The sequence below is a fragment of the Anolis sagrei genome, chromosome 2 (genome assembly GCF_037176765.1).
Source record: "Anolis sagrei isolate rAnoSag1 chromosome 2, rAnoSag1.mat, whole genome shotgun sequence".
Lineage (NCBI taxonomy): Eukaryota > Metazoa > Chordata > Lepidosauria > Squamata > Dactyloidae > Anolis > Anolis sagrei.
Genome location: NC_090022.1, coordinates 170,691,855 through 170,706,142, shown reverse-complemented (window position 1 = coordinate 170,706,142; position 14,288 = coordinate 170,691,855). Strand labels below are relative to the sequence as shown.

The window sequence follows — 14,288 nt, the reverse complement described above, 5'->3', positions numbered from 1 at the left end:
TCTGACAGCATTGACGGAGTCCATTTGCCTTGATATCTTTTTTCCATAGTGCATTATTTACACACGTGTGAGGCATAACTACAGTAAAAAGAACAATGTAAAACGATGTTTAACGATACTGTCTCAGTCTTCAACTGACTGACCCTCACCGTTCAAAAGTCTGGCCTTATATAGGGCTTTCTGGCTTTTGCACACGGCACTAATACTGCGTCATCAAACTTTCTAGAATATTCTAGAATCTTCCATAGTGTAAGTCGCAACATGCATTTTTTTCAACCATACGTGATCACGTGATTGCTTATATCATAAAAACTAGAGCCAATATATATTTTTAAATGTCATTTTCATTTTCAGCACCCCCAAATCATAAAAAAACAACTATTTTCAGGCCCGCAACTTTTTCTCCGTTGAACAGTGTAATCAAAGAAGGGCGACCGGAGCGGTCCTCATCATGGACGTTGTCACGGCCACCTTTGAATTGTCGTACCCACTTACGCACTTTGTTTTCACTCATAACAGTATCACCGTACACTTCACAAATCTGTCAATGAATTTCTGCAGCAGGCAGGTTCCTTGCTGACAAAAACCGTATCACTGAGCGAACCTCACATGTGGAGGGTGAGTTGATAGTATTAAACATTTTAAAAGTACAGAACAGAACCGTACAGGTTAGCTACAGAGTGGAAACTGAGCACAGTTGTTCCCGAGGCATGTCGGTATATGACGCACACGCTCGTTGCGGTATGCGCGCAAACTACTAGTGTCTACAACAAAAAACTTACTTAAAAAATACCCCTCGTAATAATAATAACAACAACAATAATAATTTTCAAAAATACATCACACAGTCCTAGACGCATGAGAAGTGTTTGACTTGTGATTTTTTGAAACAAAATCCAGCATATAGATCTCGTTTGCTGTGACATTCTGTGCTTTTGTGTCAGAAAAGTAATAATAATAATAATAATAATAATAATAGTAATAATAATAATAATAATAATAATAATAATAATAATGTATTTATTGCTTGCCTCTCCTCATGCTCAAGGCAAATTACAAAATTGTAAAACACACATTCACCTAAAAAAGTATTTTCACAAAATACATATCAAAATACACAAAACAGAAATCTATATAAATAAAAATGTAATGTTCGTTTGTGGGTTTAACATAACTCACGCACACCACTGGACGAATTGACACCAAATTGGGACACAATACACCTATCAGGCCAATGAGTGACCATCACTCATAAAAACACTGAAAAACACAGCAGAAGAGACTTAAAAAACAAAAAATACATTACAACACATGCGCAAAACCACATATATATACACAAACACACATATACAAAAATATATATACACACATACATACACAAAGCACATATACATAGACGGGGCCACAGCAACGCGTGGCAGGGGACGGCTAGTTAAACATAAAATAAATGATCTCGTATTATTTTCCTAGCAAAAGATATTCAAAAGAAATTTACCATGCCTCTTTCTGCACAGTACTAACAAGCATTTACTGTTGTGCCACTACTGTTGTTTCTGAGCGATCTTCCAGTAGTTACACCCTCCTCCACTACTGCTGCTGCTGCCCAGTAGCAGTTTGTCACATTTAATCTGACTCCTCAGCAAAAGCCTATCTGACATGAGTGACCCTGTTAGAAGCGCTGCTACCACCACCATAGCCTTTGCCTCACAGGAATACACCATTCCTCCATTGGGGAATAACTATAGATCCTGTGACAACAGAGGCAATAACAGAGAATGGCATCTCTGTCAGGATGTAATCTTCCCCTCATGTCTGTGTACAATTCTGACAAATGAAGTCACTTCCCCAGGTGTCCCCCCCCCCATCCAATAAGCATTGCTTTATAAATGGTCTTACGCCGCCATAAATTACCTCACCTTACCTTACAATAAATTCCAATCTTACCATACATGTTCATACTTGGAAAAGGATGCTGTAATCACTAAAAGGCAACATGGATTTCTCAAAAACAAATCACGCCAGACTATTCTTATCTCTTTTTTCAATAGAGTTACAAGCTTGGTAGATGCAGGGAATGCTGTGGATGTAGCATATCTTGATTTCAGTAGGGCCTTGAACGAAGTCCCCCATTATCTTCTTGCAAACAAACTAGTGAAATGTGGACTGGACAATACTATTATTTGGTAGAGTTGTAATTACTTAAATGACTGAACCCAAATGGGTCCTCTCCATCCTGGAAAGAAGTGACTAGTGAAGTGCCACAGGGTTCAGTCCTGGTCCTACTGCTGTTCAATATCTTTATTAATGACTTGGATTAAGGTTTAGAGGGCATGCTTATCAAGTTTGCAGATGACACCAAATTGGGAGGAATAACTCCAGAGGACAGGATCAGAATTCAAAATGACCTTAACAGATAGAAGAGCTGAGCCAAAACTAACAATATGCATTTCAACAGGAAGAAATGTAAGTTAGTACACTTAGGCAGAAAAATATGAAATGCAAAGATACAGGATGGGATTTTGGCCTGCGTCAATAGGAGCATGGTGTCTAGATCTAGGGAAGTAATGCTACCCCTCTATTCTGCTTTGGTTAGACCACACCTGGAATATTGTGTCCAATTCTGGGCACCACAATTCAAGAGAGATATTAACAAGCTGGAATGTGTCCAGACGAGGGCGACTAAAATGATCAAGGGTCTGGAGAACAAGCCCTATGAGGAGCGGATTAAGGAGCTGGGCATGATTAGCCTGAAGAAGGGAAGGCTGAGGGGAGATATGATAGCCATGTATAAATATGTGAGAGGAAGCCACAGGGAGGAGGGAGCAAGCTTGTTTTCTGCTTCCTTGGAGACTAGGACGCAATGGAACAATGGCTTCAAACTACAAGAGAGGAGATTCCATCTGAACATGAGGAAGAACTTCCTGACTGTGAGAGCCGTTCAGCAGTGGAACTCTCTGCCCCAGAGTGTGGTGGAGGCTCCTTCTTTGGAGGCTTTTAAACAGAGGCTGGATGGCCATCTGTCAAGGGTGATTTGAATGCAATATTCCTGCTTCTTGGCAGGGGGTTGGACTGGATGGCCCAGAAGGTCTCTTCCAACTCTTTGATTCTATGATTCTATATAATAATAATAATAATAATAATAATAATAATAATAATTTATTTATACCCCGCTACCATCTCCCCATGGGACTCGGTGTGGCTTACATGAGGCCGAGCCCACAATACAACAATACAAGCAAAACATAATAACAATACAATACAAAGCAATTAAAATAAATCTCATAACACAAAAAGCATAAACATTAAACAAAATACAGTGCACAATTAAAATCTATGGCTGGGCCAAATGTAATTAAGGTTTAAAACATCATGGTAGGCATGAACAAGATACAGGAGGTATAGATGATACCATGCCAAATTAATTATTATTAACTTTATTTATACCTCGCAAAATCTCCCGTAGGACTCAATGCGGCTTACAAAGGCCAAGGCCACCAACAATCAACAACATACAATTCATAATAAACTCAAAAGCAAATAATAAACATCAAGCAAAACAATAAAACCGTAAAACAATGACACTGTGACACAATTAAAACCAAAGGTAATGGACAAAATTAAAATGCTGAACTTGACTGGTAATATGTAGAGGTATATGGAGGTAGGTGCAATGTGCAGATAATCCTGAGTCTCTAGCAAAGTGCAATTGAGACTTGAAACCAGGAATGATTATTGAAGAGGAAGGAAGAACATGCAAAGAGCAGATTTTTAGTTGAACATTAAGAAAACAAAAATAATTACCATAGATGATTTATACAACTTTAAAGTAGATGTTGAAATTGAAAGAAATTGAAATAGTTAAAGATTATCCATATTCCACCACTTTGCCTGCTTGGTGGCTGGGAGGTGTCAGCACTATTTAGCATTAAGTTGTCCCTATAGCTAGGCAGGTGTTGTGGCAAATGGCCTTGTGTGCCATGTGGATCCCACAGAGTCGATTGCCTCTGCCCTGACTCATTTGGCCCATGCAAATGAACCCTCAGTAATAAATCACAGTAGGTAATTATTGTTCGTTTATTGGGCTCATGAATTGAAAATAACTTTGTTTTTCATGCTAATTAATCCAAATGCATTTTTGTTATTTTGTGGTAAAAAAGTATTTCCTGCAAGGATCATTACTTGAAATGTCATATATTTTTCATTTCAAACAGGGTGTTCTTCTTATAAAACTCTCCTATTTTGAGGGTGCATCATTAATACACATTATGCTTGTGTACAGAATGGCTGTAAAGCACAAGCTGACTCAAATACTTTGATCAAGACTGCAGCCCAGCCAACCCAGCCATAGTCAATGTTTTTATTTCTACTAAACCATCAGCTGTATTTTCCTTAATAACAGTCTGTGCCTTCTGATATAAGAGCACATTGGTTTACTGTGTTTATGAGACTTGGTCCTTTCTAAGTTTATTGAAAAATAGCAAAAGACACTATGGATGCACTAGAAGATGCCAATCTATATATATATAAATGCTCTGTGCATAATGAGTTCCTTAAAAGGACCCAAAAGAACCAATGAACGAAATCACACCAAATTTGGCAACAAAATGTCTCACAACACAAGGAGTGACCATCACTCAAAAATTATGATTTTGTCATTTGGGAGTTGTGGTTGCTGGGATTTATAGTTCACCTACAATCAAAGAGCATTCTGAACTCCACCAATGATGGAATTGAACCACACTTGGCACACAGAACCCCCATGACCAACAGAAAATACTGGAAGGGTTTGATAGACATTGACCTTGAGTTTGGGAGTTGTAGTTCACCTACATCCAGAGAGCACTGTGGACTCAAACAATGATGGATCTGGACCAAACTTGGCACAAGCACTCAATATGCCCAAATATGAACACAGATAGAGTTTGGGGAAAATAGACCTTGACATTTGGGAGTTGTAGTCACTGGGATTCACAGTTCACCTACAATCAAAGAGCATTCTGAACCCCACGAATGACAGAATTGGGGCAAACTTCCCACACAGAACCCCCATGAGCAACAGAAAATACTTAAGGCCATCCAGTCCAACTCCCTTCATCAGGGCAAGAAAATGTAATCAAAGCCCTCCTGACAAAGAGCCATAGATAGATAGATAGATAGATAGATAGATAGATAGATATTATTCACACACACACAGATATAGTATCATAGATTTGAAAGGGACCCCTAAAGAAGGACAACTATATGTCACATGTTCCAGAGTAGGCAAACCAGACAATTTCCACATCAACACTGACAAAGAAACAGCAAGAAATACTGTTTACCCACAAGCATCAAGAAATTATATATATTAGAAACCAACACTTTCTCATTACTTTATTTTCCAGATCAACAGACTGGGCCACAGCAATGCGTGGCAGGGGGCAGCTAGTGTTTCCCAAGAGATGAGGGGGTAACATCCTATATATTTGGATTGCTCCTCCCACTTGCTCCTATCGGCAGGAATTTATGAAAAAACTAGCCATCCCCTGCTACTCGTTGCTGTGGCCCAGTCTGTGTATATGTGTTTTGTGTGTGTATATATTTGTGTATATGTGTATTTGCATGTATGGTTTTGCCCATGCATTGTAATGTATTTTTTATTTCTTGGCTTTTTAGGTCTCTTCTGCTGTGTTTTTCTGTGTTTTTATGAGTCACGGTCACTTGTTGGCCTAATAGGTGTATTGTGTCCAAATTTAGCGTCAATTCGTCCAGTGGTTTTTGAGTTATGTTAATCCCACAAACGAACATTGGATTTTTATTTATATAGAAGAACAAAGAACCCTCCGGCTTCTGAGTGAGGGGGAGCTGTTCTGTCACGCGCTGGGCCTGTAAATAACTGTCTTTAGAACAGGATGTGCAACCTTTGCCCAGCGGGAAGCCAGGGGGCCTAAAGAGAAGTTCTCAGAGATTTCCACCACAAATAGTCGTTAGATGGCTTGAGAAGTATAACAAAGTCAATGTTAATGAACAATCAAACAGAAACTTCTCTTGTCTTCAGTAAAGTTAAGCAAATGATTCCAAGCTTTTAGGCAACTGGTGAATTCCTAATCTTGCCCACAAAGGACAGGCAACTGTCTTCAATAACTTCTTCTTTAAAGAAAAATCCCCCTTTTAACTTCTCTCAAGCTGATTGTAATCTAACCCTTACTGATATGGGCTCCGCTACCGGGTCGAACTGCTTCTCGAACGCCGAGTGGACCTACCAGCAAGGCAGTAAATGTTCTCCAGCTGGAGTTCTTTGGTCTTTAGGGCTGTTTTCCTGGAAATTCTTAAAGGTTGAAGCTTTTGTACAGGGGAAGCTTGCACACATCCTATACATAAGTTTACCTTGCTGAGACTAACTAAAAATGGCTCCCTTCCCTTCCCAATTGCCCCGAGCAAGGGGCGGGACCAAAACTTAACGATGATGGACAGGTGACTTGCCCTATGACTGCAACCAAAGGAAGCCACCTATCTGCAGAACCCTGAAACTTAGGACTGCAAGCAAACATTAAATACAAAGCAAATAAATTTAGAGCTCCTGGTATGGTATGGCCGTACCAGCACAGGAGCCAACCCCCAAAAGCCAGTCTTGTTTCCTGCCTCCAATCCTACAGCAGCTAACTGAACCCAGATGAGCAGTCTTATTCCTTATTTTTGCCTTAACCCTCTTTTCTTTATCATTAAGCCTTCCAACAGCCTTCTTCCTTAACCTCTTTTTTTAAAATCTCCCTGTAAGCTTCTATTATCTGTTTCTCCATCTCCCAAGCTCCCCCCGCCCCACTCCTGACTTCAAGGCTTTTGCTCAGTAGCATGGGAAGAAGAGAAGATGAAAGAGAGAGAGTTAGGAAGAGGAATGCTCCCTCCCCTTATGGGGGACCATAAGGAGCTGGGTGAGGCATCAAGAAGGGAACCTCCAATGGGGAGGGGGTAACTGGGAACATCACTGTATTGCTGCAGTTCCCAACACCACCACCCAGCCCTTTGAAGGGCCAGGGGACAAGGAAGTGGCTCAGAAGGATGATGGCCCATCTAGAGGTTGTGCAGGCAACAGTGGGACCTCAGAAATACTGAGGTAGTCTCCTCCCAGAACTGGTGGCTTGGATTAGGACCCTAGTGACCAGGGTATTAACCATCAGGCAGGGAAAACAACACCCGAATTCAAGGACAGGTAAAAATTTGACATAGGTGTTGCTTGTATCAAGAGAAAGAGAATTTATTGTGGCTTATAGAGAACCAAAAACAAAAACAAAAAAACCAGAGCACACCCATGTGAGTACCAACCTATGTGGTATTGGAATGACTCTGCCATCGTTTAAGGATTAATAATTTCTCTGGTGAACGAGAGTGCGCCAAAGCCATCTGGGTCTTTGGGAAATCACCAAAGGGGATAGGGTGGCCAGGCAGATGCCTGGTCCCTTTTTCCCTCCCCATACTGTGTGCCAAAAGCTTGCTAACCCTCCAGTAAAGGAGGAGACTGGAGGACCTCTGGAGAAGATCAGCCCAGCAAGCTCTGCTACATTCAAGCATCCATCTTCATCACTATGATACTTCACCTTGTTGATGGGAAGCTTCCCACCGGAGTGGAAATCATCTATCGGACAGATGGCAAGCTATTCAACCTCAGCAGACTGAAAGCCAAAACCAAGGGTACAACAACATCTGTTATAGTATGCTGATGACAACGTAGTCTGTGCGCATTCAGAAGAAGATCTACAAGCCACTCTAAACACCTTTGCAGAAGCATTCGAGAAGCTCAGCCTGTCATTGAACATTGAAAAAACCAAGGTGCTGTTCCAGCAGACACCAGCCAACCCCTCTCCAATGCCAGTGATACAGCTTAATGGTGTAACATTAGAAAATGTTGATCATTTCCGCTACCTTGGCAGCCACCTCTCCACATCGATACCAAAATAAAACACCGCCTGAGTTCTGCGAGCGCAGCATTTTTCCGACTGAAGCAGAGAGTGTATTCAGACCGGGACATCTGTAGGGCTACCAAGGTGCTTGTTTATAGAGCTATTGCCCTCCCAACCCTGCTATATGCCTGCGAAACGTGGACTGTCTATATTTATTATTTATTTATTTATTTATTTATTTATTTGGGGTTCTTGTACCCCGCCCTTCTCACCCCGAAGGGGACCCAGGGCGGCTTACAGCTGCAAGGCGCACTTAGACGCCTGCTACACAAACAATCATCACAAAAAAATATAACAGTACAAATTCCCACAATTCAACATTATCCAATAAAATCAGTAAAATGATAAAATCAGTAAAAACAATACAAACCTGGAACTTCCTCCTACCCATCAGTGTACAATTAACTCAAAGATCTGTTTTGGTTCCATTTCGACAATCCTGCCGATCTCACACATCTATAGACATCACATGCAACTCCTGGAACGATTCCATCAGCGCTGCCTCCGGAAAATCCTGCAAATCTCTTGGGAAGACAGGTAGACAAACGTCAGCATGCTGGAAGAAGCAAAGACCACCAGCACTGAAGTGATGGTCCTCCGCCATCAACTCTGCTGGACCGGCCATGTTGTCCGGATGGCCAACCACCGTCTCCCAAAGCAGTTGCTCTACTCTGAACTCAAGAACGGAAAACGGAACGTTGGTGGGCAGGAAAAGAGATTTAAAGACGGGCTCAAAGCCAACCTTAAAAACTCTGGCATAGACACTGAGAACTGGGAAGCCCTGGCCCTTGAGTGCTCCAGCTGGAGGTCAGCTGTGACCAGCAGTGCTGCAGAATTTGAAGAGGCACGAATGGAGGGCGAAAGGGAGAAGCGTGCCAAGAGGATGGCGCGTCAAGCCAACCCCAACCGAGACCGCCTTCCACCTGGAAACCAATGCCCTCACTGCGGAAGAAGATGTAGAGCAAGAATAAGGCTCCACAGCCACATACGGACCCAATCCTCCTTGGAAAAAAAGGGATCGCCTAAGTAAGTAAGCAGGGATATGTGGAAAGAGTCAGGTACCTCCTCATCTGGGTGCCATCTTGGCCATGTGCTTCTCAAGTGGGGCTAGATGTTGAGAGACAGAGACCTCAGACACAGCCCCCCCCCCCCCCAAACTAGGCAGACCCCTACAAAGAAATGCTGCAAGCGCTTTGGGACATCAGAAGGGAAAAGAGAGGTAGCTGTCTAATCCTCAAATGAAGAGGGGTATGCTGGAAGCCTTCTTCTCAGACACAAACAAAGCCGGACTTGGGCCTCACCCCCCTCCACGGGGGGAATCATTCTCCTAGACACAGAGCTGCCAAGGGTGGGAAAAGCTGCTTTTTTCTAACTGGTGTTCTGGCTGGGCATGAAATGTCCTTCTCATCCAACCATATGCAAGTGGTTAGGAACGAATAGAGCAAGCCACCAGCTAACAGGCAGTGACCTGTTTCTGCCAGGAAAACTGAATACAGGCCCAAAAACGTTCTGGAAAAGCTGCAGGTCTCCCTAGTGGAGACTTCAATACCTGTGCTTATATCTGCTATTTTTTTGCCAGAATGGCCAGGATAGTTAAAATGACTCTCTAAGTACAGGGCAAAAGCAGCCCTCAAGAAAGCCTGTGAGGCACCTTCCCTGATCTTTAGGGCATAAGTGCAGCCTTGCCTATTGCATCCCTGCAGTGGACAAGTGAACTCTTGAATGCGATCCCTCACAATGAAGCAAGAATAACACAGTGTCTGAATGAGCTACAGAAGGATTTGGCCTGTGTAGCTGATGGCACACTAGATACGGTTTAGTCTTGTGCCAGGGATCAGGCAGCGACCATGGCAGTAAGGTGCCAACTCTGGCTCAAGCACTGCATTGCAGATTCCAAGTCAAAATGAAATTTGGCATTCACACCCTTCCTAGGAACCAAATTGTTTGGAAAATCACTGGAGCCAGTGCTAGTAGAAAATAAAGATAACAAGAAAGCTCTATAATAAAACAATACATTTTATCTCAAGACGAGATACAACATGGTTAAAACAGACACATAAAATATAATATTCTTAAAATGCATATATTAAAATACACATAGCAAAGATTAATCAAGCTCTATTATTATTATTATTATTATTATTATTATTATTATTATTAGGTTCTTGTAGGTTTTTTCGGGCTATAGGCCATGTTCTAGAGGCATTTCTCCTGAGAATGCCTCTAGAACATGGCCCTATAGCCCGAAAAAACCTACAAGAACCTAGTGATTCCAGCCATGAAAGCCTTCGACAATACATTATTATTATTATTATTATTATTATTATTATTATTATTTATTCAACTTGTATACTGCTACCCCCAGTTTGGCTCGGAGCGGTTTACAGAAACAGATTAAAACAATACAATTAGCTTTAAAATGACAATAACAATAACAATAGGCAGCGAGAACAAGCATAGCCCGGATTGATCACCCATCAAAAGCTTGTCGGAAAAGAAAAGTTTTACAGGCTTTCCGAAAAGCAAGTAGGTCTCGGATGCTTCGAGTTTCAACCGGCAAGGCATTCCATAAATAAGGGGCCACGATCGAGAAGGCTCTATGCCTAGTTGATGACAAATGATAGGTCCGGATGTTAGGAACTGCAAGCAGATTTTGGTTTTCAGACCGGAGTAATCTCTGGGGTTGGTAGGGGGATAAGCGGGCCCTTAGATATGCCGGCCCCAGACCATATAAGGCCTTAAAGGTTAGTACCAGCACCTTGAAAGTGATCCGGTACTCAATTGGTAGCCAGTACAGCTGTTGGAGAATTGGGGTGATACGACACCTCGCTGTATCACTGGCATTGGAGAGGGGTTGGTTGGTGTCTGCTGGAACAGCACCTTGGTTTTTTCAGTGTTCAATGACAGGCCGAGCTTATTGTATGCTTTTGCAAAGGTGTTTAGAGTGGCTTGTAGATCTTCTTCTGAATGCGCACAGATGACGTTGTCATCAGCATACTGGAGTTCTATAACAGATGTTGTTGTAACCTTGGTTTTGGCTTTCATTTTGCACCAGCTTCAGGATGGCACAAACGAACATTACATTTTTATTTATATAGATTAGTAAATGTATTTGAAATATGCTGTTATAGCAACTAGCCTTTTGGGGGTTAGTTCCCCCCACTCAGGAAGCTGGAGGGTTCTTTCTTTTCTCCCCATGAGCGAGTGGGAGGAGCACCACAAACATATATAATGTTACTCCCATCTGATGGAAAAGAGAGTATCTGGCAAGATATAAAGCTGGCAAGCAAAGTTCTGTGTGGGCAACATATTTGTTTTCCTGAAAGATTTAGCAATATGTAATTAAAAGTAGAAGAGTTTCATGAAACAGCATTCACCTATCCATTTCAGTTTTTTTTAAAGGTGGATCGAACATGATGAAACAAAAAGAGTTTTTAACTGAAGGCAGTGAAATAACTTGATATTTTCTCACATTTTTTAAAACCATAGTTGAAATCTGGAGAGACAGCTGCCAATGTTGCTAGAGAACTAGCTGAGCAAACAAAAACCCATCTGAATGCTGGTGACATCACTTATTCCGTTCGTGCCATGGATCAGTTGGTGGGTCTATTGGATGTGCAGCTCCGAAACCTGACGCCTGGCGGAAAAGATAGTGCTGCGCGTAGCTTAAACAAGGTAAGAAAACCTCAAATGTAAAAGAGGGTGTGTGTCCCCATGATTTTCCTGTGAGAAGTCATCCACACCTCTCATTTGAATCAAGGTCATCAGTGCTTTTCTCACCTTCTGGATCTTCTTAACTTGTGATGAGCTTGAGAAAACACTTCGAGAATGTGTCCATGTGTGGATAATAGAAATGAATGGTAGGTTATGGATATCTCTTGGAAAATTATATTCCAGAGTAATTTGGCAGAATGCTGTCCTTTTCCTCTCCTAGGATAATTGTAGATACTTGCTCCTCCACCAAAAGATAAAATGAGATGAGACATAAGCCACATGTTAAGTGAAGACATTGCTGACTGGCTTGCATCCACTGTGGGGCTTCAATGATGATGATGATGATGATGATGATGATGTTGATATTTCTGATATTACTTTTTCTCACTCAAAGAGACTCCTCATAAATATAATTTTCCTATATTTTGAGATAGGAAGAGCAAGGAAAATTAGAAAAACAGAGCCAAAAGGAGAATTGATAATAGATATAGAAAGGGGCCATTGGTTTCTTCATCTTTTGCATGTGATATCTGTCCTCTTGAGGGCAGGTTGCTCTTTCCAACCTCCCTCTTCACCGTTCCTAGATATCCCTCACTCATCATAAACATGCACACACACACTTTCACTCTTACATTATTAACACTGTTTTGGCTACAAGCTGTATACTGTTATTTATTTATTTAGGGCTTTTAAAGCCCGTTCTTTCTCAATCTCCACAGAGGGACTCAGGACGGCTAACAAAGTGGCACCCCATGGCGCCCACATCAAAACATACCGTATATACTCGAGTATAAGCTGACCCGAATATAAGTCGAGGCACCAAATTTTACCACAAAAAACTGGGAAAACGTATTGACTTGAGTATAAGCCAAGGGTAGGAAATGCAGCAGCTACTCGTAAATTCCAAAATAAAAATAGATACAATACAATTACATTAATTGAGGCACCAGTAGGTTAAATGTTTTGAATATTTACATAAAACTATAATTTAACATAAGACTGTGGAACTCTGATTAAACCATTATTCTAACCTTCTTCAATGTAAATGTGCTTGCATATCCTTCCAATAAAAAAAGAGAGTAAAATAATAAATGTAATGACACTACTAATAATAGAGTAAAATAATGGGAATGTAATAATAACAGTAATAATAGAGTAAAATAATAAATATAATAAAAACAATAATAAAATAGAATGATCAAAATAACAACAACAATACATTAATTATGTATTTCTAACAGGGTAAAATAATAAATAACCTTGGCTCGAATATAAGCCGAGCGGGACTTTTTCAGCCTAAAAAAAGGGCTGAAAAACTAGGCTTATACTCGACTATATACAGTAAATATACAATTAACAGCAATATAATAATAACAATATAAAACAGTATAAACTGTATAAAACCATATAAACAATATAAAAACAGACAACAAATAGTCAAGGGCAGTCCATCACTTCTAAATAAGTCAACACATCAGTAGGTCAGCCTATTCTCCAAAGGCCTGATCCCATAGGCAGGATTTTACTTGTTTCCAGAAGGTCAAGAGGGATGCAGCATATCTAATTTCACTCGGGAGGGAGTTCCATAGCCAGGGGGCCACCACAGAAAAGGCCCTGTCCCTTGTCCCCGCCAGACGCGATTGTGACAGTGGGGGGGACTATGAGCAGGGTCTCCTCCGATGATCTTAGGGCCCTAGGTGGATCGTAGCAGGAGATACGTTTGGACAAATAAACTGGGCCAGAACCGTTAAAATTGGTCAGCATTCTAAAAATGTTCCGATTGTTTTCAATTGCAAAACATAACTTTTGCAAATGACATGTACCTGCTTCTTACCGTTTAAGAAAGGTTAGAGTGAGAAATAAAAAATTATTTATTTATTTATTTATTTACCTTACTTATATACCGCTGTTCTCAGCCCGAAGGCGACTCACAGTGGTTCACAACAAATACGAACAGCAAAAATTCAGTGCTACAGTATAAAAACAGTTAACAACCTAATACTATTGATGGAAATCTCAATACTATTGATGGAAATCTCAATACCAGAACCACTATGTGGGCATCCAGCAACCTTGCCAGTTTGTTTCCCATGATGATGGGTTGCTATGATCTCTCACCATGAGCACTCCATCTTGACTGATTTTGTTGATTTCCTTCTGAAGAACAGCAGTTTAGAACTAGGCTACAATCCAAGCACTGGATGAAGGGGTTACAGATGGTGGGACCTAAGAAACTTTACAACAAAATTATACAGTATCTTATTATATTAAAGTTAAACAACCAATTAAATAAACAATTCAATTAAAACTAATGAAATTTGAACTTCAGTATTTACTAATTTACTATGCAGTCCTTTCTCAATTACTCAGACATTCCACTGTGTTTAATTATGTTAACTACAAGATAAGTATGCTTAGGATAGCACACTGCAATCCTATACCCATTGGAAGGAAGTAGTCTCTGTACAAAATCCTGATATTGATTAATTAGATTAAGAATGTCCAGACGAGGGCGACTAAAATGATCAAAAGTCTAGAAACCATGCCCTGTATTGAGTGATTTAAAGAGCTGAGCATGTTTAGCCCGCAGAAGAGAAGATTGAGAGGAAACATGGTAGTCATAAATATTTCAGTATT

At 40.8% G+C, this 14,288-nt stretch overlaps 1 protein-coding gene across 17 annotated transcripts in view; it reads left to right on the top strand.

Annotated features, from left to right (window-relative positions):
* Positions 1 to 14,288, top strand: part of ADGRL3 (adhesion G protein-coupled receptor L3) — a 388,836-nt gene that overhangs the window by 187,474 nt on the left and 187,074 nt on the right. For all 17 annotated transcript variants that reach the window (XM_067464127.1, XM_067464130.1, XM_067464131.1 and 14 more), the window contains one exon: positions 11,427 to 11,612. In XM_067464127.1, the coding sequence (XP_067320228.1) occupies positions 11,427 to 11,612 (186 nt within the window). The remainder of the gene's footprint in view (positions 1 to 11,426; positions 11,613 to 14,288) is intronic.